Source organism: Falco biarmicus, chromosome 11 (genome assembly GCF_023638135.1).
Source record: "Falco biarmicus isolate bFalBia1 chromosome 11, bFalBia1.pri, whole genome shotgun sequence".
Classification (NCBI taxonomy): Eukaryota; Metazoa; Chordata; class Aves; order Falconiformes; family Falconidae; genus Falco; species Falco biarmicus.
This window is the reverse complement of record NC_079298.1, coordinates 22723206-22735258: the sequence shown is the minus strand read 5'-3', so window position 1 is coordinate 22735258 and position 12053 is coordinate 22723206. Positions and strand designations below refer to the sequence as shown.

Below are 12053 nucleotides of genomic sequence, written 5' to 3'. Positions count from 1 at the left end.
AAAACCACCCAAAGAGTAACAACTTCGGCTTGAGAGTTACCAAAGAGGTTTAGTCTTTTAAGCATCAGAGTACTTTTTGACCACTGTTTATGAAAGAGAAACATCATCGGCTCTTTTCCCAGTAATGCGGGGCTATGAAGACTGACCAGAAGTTACAGCTGAACCTAACGTAACAAACCCAGTGTATTACAGAAGGCTATCAAGTGACAAAACTGCACTTTGTTGAAAAGTCAACAGAATCACCTAAATAATTTCTTAAATTCCCACTAGAAGAGATATAGAGCACACAGAAATGTATGAAAAAAACACATTTTCTGATAAATCACCTCATTTGCGGTATTCAAATTCGGTGATTTTATGGAGCTCTCCCAGGTACAGGATGCTCTTGCCCCACCCCACCCCCACTTCCTTCTCTCCCCTCCTCCACCCCAGATGAAAGAAAGAAGAACTTTGACTGTGGTAAATGTGCAGTGGAGCTATTCTCAGCCTACAGGCATGACATTCCCAAGGGGTATGACAAACCAGGAGACAGATCTCATGCTTTAAAGAAATCTAACAGAATCATGGAACACTTCATTTCTAACAACATCTGGGAACAATTTAAAGGAAAAAGTCAGAAACCTGGCTGTATGGGAGAGGAATAACAGGATATGAGAATTCCAAGCCAGACATTAAACATTTCCTTCTAAAAGATATACATTTGTAAGCACACTGGTTCAATACTCAATGTCTGAATTAACTTGGGGGACTGGATGCTGGAAACAACAGAACACCACACTTTAAAAGCCCAAACACAGCATTATAAACTGTGTTCAGTTTACATGCAATGGATCAGAATTTCATGAATGCTTCATTTTTAACAATATGCATTTTTTTTTAATGAAAACACTGCATAAATTACAGGCTCAAATACTCTTTATGTCAAGAAGAAACACCTAATCTGCATTATGTTCTTTGACTCCACACAATACTGTCAAAACATAATCCAAATTGCCTAATGAACAGCTAGCTACACCTCTCAAGTAAGATCACAGAAGACTCAGGGCAGGACAATCTAAATCCAGATATACAATCCAAAAGAAATTCCACAAGGGTTCACAGGTATTTTATAATGCATACAATTTAAACTATATGCTTGTTATCACTTCATCATAACCTTAGATAACAAGCAGTACATCTACTTGATTATTTTTTTTAAAGACTACACTAACTATTGGCATGAAATCTTGCCAAATAAGGCCATGAACTCAGTGGGCGTTTAATAACTCACAATACCACTTGCTTTCAATTCAGTATGAAGTTAACTGGATACAATATGATCACCTTTCCATATTTATTCTCAGTATTCTCTTTCTTCTCCCCACTTCAATTTCTTTTCGTGCTGTCCTCAACCAAACGTATATTGTTTATATATCATAACAACTGATTTCACTGTTTTTATACTCTTATTTTTTCAGTAAGAAAGGATCTAGGAGAAAATTAAGCTTTTATTCTTTCTTCTTGCAACTATAGACATAGTATATGCCATATTCTTTCTTCTTGCAACTATAGACATAGTATATGCCATGTACCTAATTTTTATCAAAAAAAACCCCCCACAGATTTCGTAGAAATTGAGAGCATAATCAAGGGAATCCGAGAAGTCTTTAAAACTGAAAGAAGTCAAGTTTCAATTCCTCTGAAAAGCCTCCAGGTTCTCAAAGTACAATGCAGAAAACAGCCAAATTTCTCAAAGCACCTGAAGATCAAGATGGATTATTAAAGCAGAGATGAGTAAAGAATCAAAACTCCACTTAAACTATGCCACCCAGCCTCATCTGGAAACCTTCAGACTGAGACTGCAGGCAAGAGTCCAGGCCAATACCAGCTGACACTTCAAACATCCAAGAGGAAGCACACTAACTAAGTGTTTTATTCCAGCATGTCAAACTTACTGTTCCACTCTTACCAGGAAAGAAACTGTTACTCTTAAGCAGCTGCACCTAACCGGTAGTAAATTAGAACAGGTGAGAACAACTGGCTAGAGCTACTATTTGGATGTGTTCTTAGATTTCTAGTTAGGGAACCACGGCACCTACATCTAAAAATTTGGCCCTTCAGTGGCAGTTTCTAAATCTCAAAATAAGAGCCACAAGGAAGGTATTTTCTACTTGATTCTCTGCTATTTTGCAATAAGAAGTTAGAAGTGCTAGTGCTATTCTGTCTATAGCTCAATACTCATGTTGCATATCCATAGGAAAACTGATGTTATGAAAAGCTAAAAATGGCTGCATGGTACTTGCAGCTATAAAAAAAACCCAAACCCCCAAATCAAACATCACAGTCCTATCAACAGCTTGTGAAACTACAGCCTCATTTGAGCCAACCATCACCAAAAGCAACAGTCCTAACTTCTTCCTATTCTGTCCTCCCCAAATCTATACTGCTACGAGCATTTATGCAACCACATGCTTTGGCACAAATCTGACTAAAAAGATGCAACTCACTGTTGTGTCAGCTTACCTTTATCCTGGTTAAAGTTCCCAAGAGAGGTTTGTGAAGTGGCTACCCAAACACTTGTTGCACAAGTATTACGGTGACAGAGAAATCTGGAACACAGCTCAATTTGCTCATGAAAACATGGCCCAAAGCTCCAAGAAATAGGAAGGGTGTTTTCGTGCTGGTACTCCTGGCTCCTGTTTTTCAGGTGGTGCAACTGATCTCACTTCTCTTCCTATAATCCCCTCAATTAAGATGCAAATATAGGTGTTACAAATGAAAAATAGGTGATTTCCAATTAGTGACAGACATCAAAACATATCAAATAGGTAAGCCTTCCTTACATTGATGCATACTTGCTACAGAGCTCAAACTGATTTTGGGTGTTTTTCCTTTCCCTTCATTTTCAGCTCTCCTTATTTTTCCACATACATTAGTGGCAGAATGAGCATCAAGGAGAAAAAAACAAAGTTACAAAAGGAAAAAAAGAATTGGAGTAGATTGTTCCAGGAATAAATATGGAAGTCATTTCAAACAGGGTCAATTTACAGAAGTTACTATTAAAAAGGGAGCAGATGTCTGTCATTGTAATAAGTTATTTTTTATCACCAAGGGCGTTCTCCATACTTCTCTCCTGAAAAGAAATCCAGATGCCAGTTCTAAACTTCTGAACACGGTCACACTTCATTCTTATTTCACTGCTAGAATGTTCTGCACATTTTTTGCTGTCTACTGTTGCTACAAATGAGTATTACTGAACACAAAGTTGACTTAAAAACATTATCATGGCCAACGCAGAACTGAAACAGTTCCTCCAATTCACAAACAACCCATTTTTCTCATATCACTGTCCTTAGCAGTCTGTCTAATCTACTAGCAATCTGCTGGTAGTTATATTAGACATGAAAATATAGCTCAAAAATATCATTCTAATATTTTAAATACAATGAAACACACCATCACATGGCATTTGTATGAGTAAGTTTTTTATGCTAACACTCCTTCCCTTTTATTTAGGTATCTAGAATGATGACAGTGAAGGCAAAATATATTTCAGAAAAAGAAGAAACTGAAAGGAAATTTTTTTATTTAAATACATCTTCTCATTTCTTAAGTTAATTTTAAACTTATCTTCTGACAACTTTCTAGAATTTCTGACTGACTTTTCTACACATATTTTCATTACACAGTGTAGAGTTCAAATAAAAAGTCACAATATATCTAGAATACTTGATTCCACCACAAGGAAACTGTCAGTTATTAGTAGCAAAAAAGGTCAGTGTTCTATAATTTTGTAAGATAAGATTATCCATCAGAACTGGAGTTACAAAAATAAAAAATAAAAAAAAGAGCAGACAGTGCTTCAAGAGTACTTACAGACACTGCTATTTTGTGCTCTTCCTTTTCTCCAACAGCTCACATCTCTTCTGGTTTTAGCTACTGCCCTTCCCCCATTCTATTATATTCCCTCATGTTAAATCTCAGCAACCAGGAAGAAGGGGTACTTTGTGACACATTACTGTTTGGAAAACTATTACAAAGTACCAGGACAGTGCTTCTTAGCATCTTCTATCCAACCCTAACATAACCAACTAAATACACACCAAGAAATTCCCTCTTTTCTTAAGCATACTGCAAAGGCCGATGCCCTGACCTTCGGGGGAAAAGGCCATTCCCACATCTTTAAACATTACAGAACTATGGTTACAGGATTATATGAGTTTTCCTTCCCAGAGGGTAACTGGTGGTTTCCACACTTGGCAGCTGAAGCTCAGTTATGGCCACCACAGCCCAAAGCAGTGTCAACAACATCACAAATGCTATTTACCAAATACTCTATCCATGAAGGAATGACTGCTTCTCTTCTCCAATCAGGCAGAAGTACACCTCAGCCATTCTGAGCAATGCACGTACACAACACGAGTCACTTAATTGTTCAGGCCTCATTTACTGCACAGCTATGCATGCCATCCAGGAGAAAGATGATACATCAGACTGAAGTGGCACGCACTAACATACAGTAAAAGAGAACTATCATCTTCAGTATGATCCAACAGTTCTCTTAAGTTATTCCCTGCACCTGTGTGAATGTATATTCTTTACATCAATTTTATACCCCTATAAAGATTCCTTTAACAGAGAAAAGATACATTATATACTTCATACATTCACTTCAACAGTTTAAAGAGGCTCTATCACTCCAAGCGCCAGATCAGTTTACTTACATAGATTAAAGCAGCGTAACTGCACAGAGAACACAAGACAGCGATTCAAACTACAGGTACTTGCTTCTGATACTCAAACCTATATAGCCAATGAGCAAAGAGAACTCTCTAGAAGCCAATGACTAGGCCATTTCATCATTAGTGACTAAGGACCTCATGTAATAAATCCAGACCAACTGAGATGTGCCTTTTTAAAACAAAAAAGCAAATCATTTATATAATACGGTTATTTTTGGAACTTTGCATGAATAAATTATAAATTTTAAATTTATACAATTTATTTAAGAAACAGAAAATTTAGAAAATCAAAGTATGTAATATGTTATCATTCCTGTAATCCTTAGCTCTGTTCTATTCAAAAATACTTTATACAAACTTCTTGTATACAACAGGAATTCTAAAAGTAACACCAAACAAAAAGCTAAAGCTCATTCTTTTTGTATTATTTTGTAAATTGTAACATAAGGGGTGAATTGTGTGCAGAGTGACATTTCCTTGCCTTCATGAATTCTAGGTAAGCAAAACAAGACATTACAGACCAAATCAAGTATGAATTATTTCATATGTATTTACAAGATGACTAGGTTTTGACATATTCTAATGCTTTTAGAAATTAAAGCACACTGCTCCTCTGACAGATTTGAGCTGGGAAGCGTGCTCCTACTGCGTATTTTGAGTTGCACAAATCCCCACATTTACTCTACATAAACCAAGTTTTCAGATAGTATTTGTCATTTCTTCTGCCTTCATTTTCAGTTTTGTGTTTTCCTCTGCTTTTGGTATTATCTGGTGGCTCAACAAGTAAATAAAATCAAGACTGAACATTCAACAGTTTGAAAGAACAATAATGTTTTAAATCAAATCAAAGTGTACAGCACAAATGAAAGGTAATAGCTTCAAATTTAGCAGCCTCATTACCAGGTAACTCTGAGACTATAAAACTGTTAATAAAACATTATAAGCAAGTATTCCTTTTACTTCAAACTTGCCTTGCCCACATGCAGTCCCCATAGCTCAAAAGCCCTTTTTTGATTCAAAGACAATTCCCAGACAACAGCAGTTAACATCTATTACTCTTTTAAGAATGGGTTTAAAAATACAATTAACGTGTTCACTTTTCTGTTCAAGAGAGAAACCAGCCAAACAATAATTAACGTTAATTTTCAAGTTTGTATTGACATGACTGATGATGATAAAATAAAAGCACATTTTAGAAACAGAAGGGTCAAATGTCAGGAACCCCGTCATATATCCTAATCACCCTCTCCAAGTATCGTTGAATATATCACAAATATGCTGTATAACTGATCAGCATATATACAGTAGGTGCAAAATCTCAAGAAAGCATCAGGTCAAACAAATACCCTGGATAAGTTGATTTCACACAAGTAAATCCCTGCCCACCTCCAACAGTTAATTCAGTCACAATACAGGTAGTGTCAGAAGAGCATTAAAACTGCTGATGCAACTCCTTGGACTCAAAACTTCCTCACTACACATTCCCAAAGAACTCCAAAGAAAAGACTGCAGCCATGGAAAGGCCAGATGAATGTTCCCAGTTCTTTCTATATCACCTATAGGTAAAGCATTCCTCAACTTTAAAACATGAGGTCATCAAGAGCAATGAACAGTCACCAGAGAACATAAAGGTCAAATGTTTCATGTAGCCTTCCACAAAACATGACAGAAGCCAGCATTAGACTGCTACCCAAACTGTGTATCTCAATTGGTGAGCAAATAAATTTTCCATTCTTATTAGTACTCTTGAGATAATTACAAAAGCTCCAATATACAATCCAGTTTACTCCCATATTTAACAGCTTTCTTCAGAAAACTATCATGCTTTTTATTTATTCCCATTACTTCCATGCACAAATTAATTGTTTCCGTTTAAAAAACAGAGATTAAGTCCAGTTTCACAAGGCAAAGAGCACACCTTTTTGACACTTCTGTGCCTTTCCTTGTATTTATTTTAATGGCTACCTCCAATACACCTGTCTTACCTTCTTTCTTGTATTCATAACATAAGTTCTACAATGAACAGAAAGAAGTAGTTATATCATCTGAAGTGTCTTTATTTCATCACCTGGCTAGTCTCTGAAAATACAGTTCCAAAATTGCATGACACGCTTACAACATTTTTCATGAATGCTCAAATTCTCGTAAGATTTTAAGTCACTCATAGTTAAGAATGAAAGGGATACTGAATCTATTTACTTCTCCTGAAGTGAGAACGCCAGAATTTAAGGTTCAAGCAATACATGGTCTACCTGGAATTGCTTCATCGCCAGACATGATTGAGGGTGACTTATAAATTGTTTTGCCCCAAAGTTACTCACATCAGGCAGTTTACTTCTGAAAGACTTGAACTTCCTTAGGTATTCTTCCAAACTATTAAATACATTCCTAAAGTTTTAATCAATTAATATTTTGTCCTTCCAGGCAACAGAGAAACAATCATGCCAGTTCATATTTCTGATTGGGATTAGCTCCCACAGAAGTACTTTAATAACTACACGTTCCTCTTGATTCTGAGTGATTTTAGCTTGTCTCCAATACTGCACAAACATGTGGAGCCAGATGGGTCCAGAATCTATATAACTGATGTCTAACAGTTCCTTCTAGAAGTCAGCTTTCTCAGAAACACAATACAGGTACACCTGACAGAATAGCTGCTTTATCTGTAGGCTAGTCGTATTATGTAAGAACTGGTCCAAATCCAGCAGGACCAATCTGAGCCAAAGAGCTTTACTAGACAAAACCTGGCTTACGAGGCAGTTAACATAGATCAGCTTCAGGTGAAAAGGTAGCTACACAGTCCCTAGACAAACGTGAAGACTTAACTGTGTGCACTAGAAAACTTCCACATTTCTACCACTAAAAAAGAACTGGTTGCATGCATTCATATATAAATTTTATCAGGTATACAAAACTCTGAAACATTCATTAACATAACCTGAAGTTCTTTTGTCCCATATATCTTTGCATTCTCATTATTTCTCAGTCTGCTTCTACGAAGTACTGATCTAATTCCTGCAATAGATTTGACTACAAAGGTGAAATAAATAGTAAATTAACAACTCTATGGAAGCTCTTTCCTTGTTATAACAAACATGATAAATTTGTAACTGAACTTGAGAAATAAAAAGTAAAGCAAAGCAAACACCCACTTCTCTGTCTACATAAATTCTACCTCCCATAATTTTTGCACCCTATTACAGTCACTTCTTTTTTAACTTCAGAGGTAACTGTTTTGAAAAAAAGGGGGGTGGGGGGCACGGAAGGAAAAAGAAAATGTGTTTTACAGTCAACATGCAACAAGAAGAAAGGTGTTATTTTGAAAAAATCTGCAAAATTAAGCTTTAAAGTAAGAAGTTGGCACCACTACATTAATCTAGAACCACTGTTTACAAGTTCAGTGCCTAGGAGTGTCTTTTCTGTAGAGCCTGCAATTCACCTCTAGAGATTTTGGTTAATAAAGCATATACTGCTGACTAAATATCAGCTGACAATGACTAGTTAAAAATCTTACAACCTGCAATTACTGATGCTCAAAGTAGTTCATCTTATATCAACAACGTGCCCCCTTATTTGCTAAGTGTACATCCTACCTTCACACCAACAGCAACATCAGTGACAACGCTGTAAAAGAAGAAAAAAACAAGAGCAAAAGTCAACCAATTTATCCTCATAAAACCAACTTTTCCATGTATTGCAATGCCAAAATAATGAGGAATCGAAATAGCTAACAACTTCCCCAATCAAGAAAATACATTCAAAGAACACAGCAGGACACAGAGGAGTACAAAAGAAACCTACAAAAGCCACTGAGCTCCCCCAGTTTATAGGCTTCCCCAAAAGAGTCTGAAGTTTCAAGCAAACATTGCTCTAAAGCAGCACTGCCAGGAAATGTGTTTAGGAAACTGGGGGTTCTGGACTACATTACATCATAGGGTGAAAATAAAAAACAATCTGAAGTAAGTACAGAACTTTTCTACAACTTCCTAGTAACTAGACAGCTAGTTCAGCTGCACAGCCTACCCTACAGACCTTCTTGGAGCAGAAAGCAATGAACTCATTTTTGAAATTAGCTTGAAAAAAAGATCACATTGGCTGGTACACCCATATAAAATTTAATCAGGTACACCTATACAAAAGTCTGCAACAGGTATGTCACGGTACATCTTTTTCTTAGAGACTGTGATATCATGACGCCATGTGTAACACAATCCCGAAAGAAGCCTAAGTCCACACCAAAATAAAAAATGAAAGCAAAATGTGAGTATGTGAAAGCATTCCACAACGTAATACTCATTAATGACAAGACTTCTCAAACAAGGTTTGTAACTTCTAACGTTATAATCACAACTGACCATAAAACCCCTTTAAAACTCTCACAGCTGAAAGGTTATATGCTTAAAGCATTCCGAAGAGATTGCTGCTCTGCTTGAAGCAGAGGTAAAAACTTCACAGGAAATCTGGAAGCTGAAAGATGTTGTATTTACACTGACCAAGGCTACAACCACCACCCTCGTTTTTCAGACCCAACAAAAGGAAGGCCTTGTGGATAGTGGCTGCCCACCCAGCTCCGGGCCAGGACCGAGGGCCCTCGCCGTCCCCTGTGGCCGACTCCTTCAAAACCTTCCCTTCTTTGGCCTTCACTGCCAGTCTCCAGCATACACAATGGCATCTTTCTACCTGGGGAGTGGGGGGGGGGGGGGGGGGGAAGTCAGAGGGCTTATTAGGCAGTTTCTGAAAACAAAAGAGCTCGACATCTGGCTCCTGCTGGTATTGCTCCTCCCCTCCAGCCAGCTCCAAAACAAGCCCGAGCCCTACAGAGCGCCCCTCCTCGCCCCACGGCTAGGACGGGTCGGGGGGGGGGGGGGGGGGGGGGGGGAGATGGGGCAAAGACGGGGGAGAAGGAGAGAGCAAGAGGATCTGGAGAGGACGGACAAGGGTAGATCGCGCTCCCTCTTTACAGCGAGACCCGGCGCCTCGGGCACTACATTAAGTAGGCAGGGGGCAGCCCAAAGCCCTCGGCAATTTAAACGGAAGACCCTACCGAGGGGCCCTCGTTACGGACAGCCTAAGCCCCCTCTCCCCCTCCACCCCGCAGCGGGCTTCAGGCTTCAGCTGTCCCGCGGCTGAAGTCCCCCTTGCCACCGCCGCCGGGGCAGCGGCCGCTCCCCACACCCTCGGAGACGCCCGCCCGCCGACAGCCAGCCGCGGCGGGGAGCGAGCCCCCGGCGCCGGGACAGGTCCCACCGCCGGCCGGCGGCACAACGCGGCAATGCCTTCGCCCCCTCCACCCGGTCGTTACTCACCCGTCCATCGCCGAGCAGGACAAAGCGCGGACAAACGGGATAGACAGCCGCGCAGGCAACGCGTACGGGGAGGCGATGAGAAAATGGCGGCCCGGCCTGCACGAAAACCGCCGAACGTTGCCGAGCGCCGGACTCCGCTCCGCGTCCCCCGCCGCCACCGAGCATGCGCCAGCCGCGCGGGCATGCGCCCTCGGCGCCGCTGAAGTTTGTGCCATCAGCCGCCCGGGCCGAGCTGGCGCGTGAGGCGGCGCGAGCCTGCCCCGCCTGGGGCGGGAAGCGGGGCGCGAGCGCGGGCTACCTCGCGCGCCTCCCCCTCCCCGGGATCCGCCGCGTGCCGGGAGGGGGCTCCCGCCCCGCCTGCCCCAGGGCGCTGCTGCTGCTGCTGCGCTGTTGGGGGGCGAGGGAGAGAGCTCGCCTCAGGGGGGCTGGGCTGCGGGCGCTGCCCGGGGAGAGCGGCCGAGGCCGCTGGGGACGGCGGCGGTAGGCCCGCTCCGCGGGCTCCTCAGACCATCGGCAGCCTCTGCCGCCCCGCCCAGGGCCTCGACTGACCCGCTGGACCACAGTCGTTGCAGGGAGAGACTTTCCGCACTTAGTTCCAGCACTTCCTAGCGCTGGGAGCCTGTTCCTTCCCGCCGGGGGGGGACGTTCAGTGACGCCGCGCCAGGCCCGAGCACCCGCACGGCACCCTGTCCCCTCGGGGGGCCCAGCTGTGACAGGGAGCCCCGTCCTCATCGTCCGGTGCCTTCGGCTACACGTTTATAAGGAAACAACCTGTTGACTACATAGCTGACTACTAACACTATTTCAAAAAATACCTAAAATGAATATACAAATTAAGTATTGCAGTGAGTTAAGCTGCTTCTTCATGTAAATTGGTGTAGCTGTGGTTCTCTGTAAACTACCACTCCGGGATACAAACCGTTTGCTCTGCATGGCCATCAGGAAATACACTTTTTCTCCCGTTATCTTTTGCCAGGTCTCCACATTTCATCACGAATCTTAACGGTTTCTAGAAAGTGCTGTCCATGGGGCAAACCTGGATTACCTCAAAACAGAAAGTCAGGCAAAAAATCTTAACATCTATGGAGGAAAATTTGAAAATGTGGTCCAAATATTGCTAAAAGATCCCAAACCCAGAAGGATATTAAAAAGTATTAGAAACATCTGTATTTTCTGTCTTTTGATCTGGCAATACTGGTTTCAAGAATATGTCAAAACAAGGAGGTAGCCCATTACTTGATTGCACTTTAATTTTCTCAGGTTAGCACAAATCCCCTGGAGTCTGTCACTGAAACTATTGTGATGACGCCTGATAGAAAATTTAAGAGCCAAAAAACTCCATAACCAGAAAATTTTCATTATGCTTTACTACCTTTGTCTCCCTCCCCTCTTAACTGACCCCATGAGCAGCCCAGTAACTAACCTAACAGTTAAGAGTTAATGCAAACTCTCATTCTCTGTGACATTTTTGTTGTTCTGTCCTGGAAAAGTCACTCTGGTTCTCTGCAGTAATCAATTTACTAGGTGGAAAATAACTAATATTGCCCTTCCTAAATGCCAATATCATTTGGGTATCTGCAACAACCTTCTCTTTCAGCAGCTGTCTTTGGCACCCTTCACTGACCACTAGACTAAATGATTTATTATTCTCATTCTTAACAAAATCCTTCTTAAGCATTTCACTTGCTTAGATTGTATAGAAAGTTCATCATGCCAAATGCTGTTCTTTACTTTTTTTGCTTTCAACATTGTTATGTTGTTGGTTTTTTTTAATTATCTAGTTGTAGCATTCTTTACTGTTCACATATGTTAAAGAAGTATATACTTCAAAGTATCACCAAGGACTTCAGAGATCTGGAATTGCTTATAACCATCACTGTAAATCCTGTGCATTTTGATATATTTGCTCTATATATAAATATACACACACACACTATTCCTGTGGATTCTGGCATATTTAGTAGGCTTTGCACCGTTGGAAGTTGAGGTTATAGTTGGTTTCTCATTTGCCACTACCTTCACTCCT

General features: G+C 40.9%; 1 protein-coding gene across 6 annotated transcripts in view; it reads right to left on the bottom strand.

Moving 5' to 3' along the window:
* The window catches only part of PTBP2 (polypyrimidine tract binding protein 2), a 52573-nt gene extending 42352 nt beyond the window's left edge, over positions 1-10221 (bottom strand). For 2 of the 6 annotated variants that reach the window (XM_056355575.1, XM_056355577.1), the window contains exons 1-2: positions 10028-10216; positions 8315-8345 (exon numbers count right to left, since the gene is read on the bottom strand). In XM_056355575.1, the coding sequence (XP_056211550.1) occupies positions 8315-8345; positions 10028-10035 (39 nt within the window). In that variant the 5' untranslated portion in view covers positions 10036-10216. Of the gene's footprint in view, positions 1-8314; positions 8346-10027 lie in introns of all 6 variants that reach the window. The other 4 variants (XM_056355579.1, XM_056355574.1, XM_056355578.1 and 1 more) reach the window with 4 other exon arrangements.
* Between the last annotated feature and the right edge of the window lie 1832 nt (positions 10222-12053).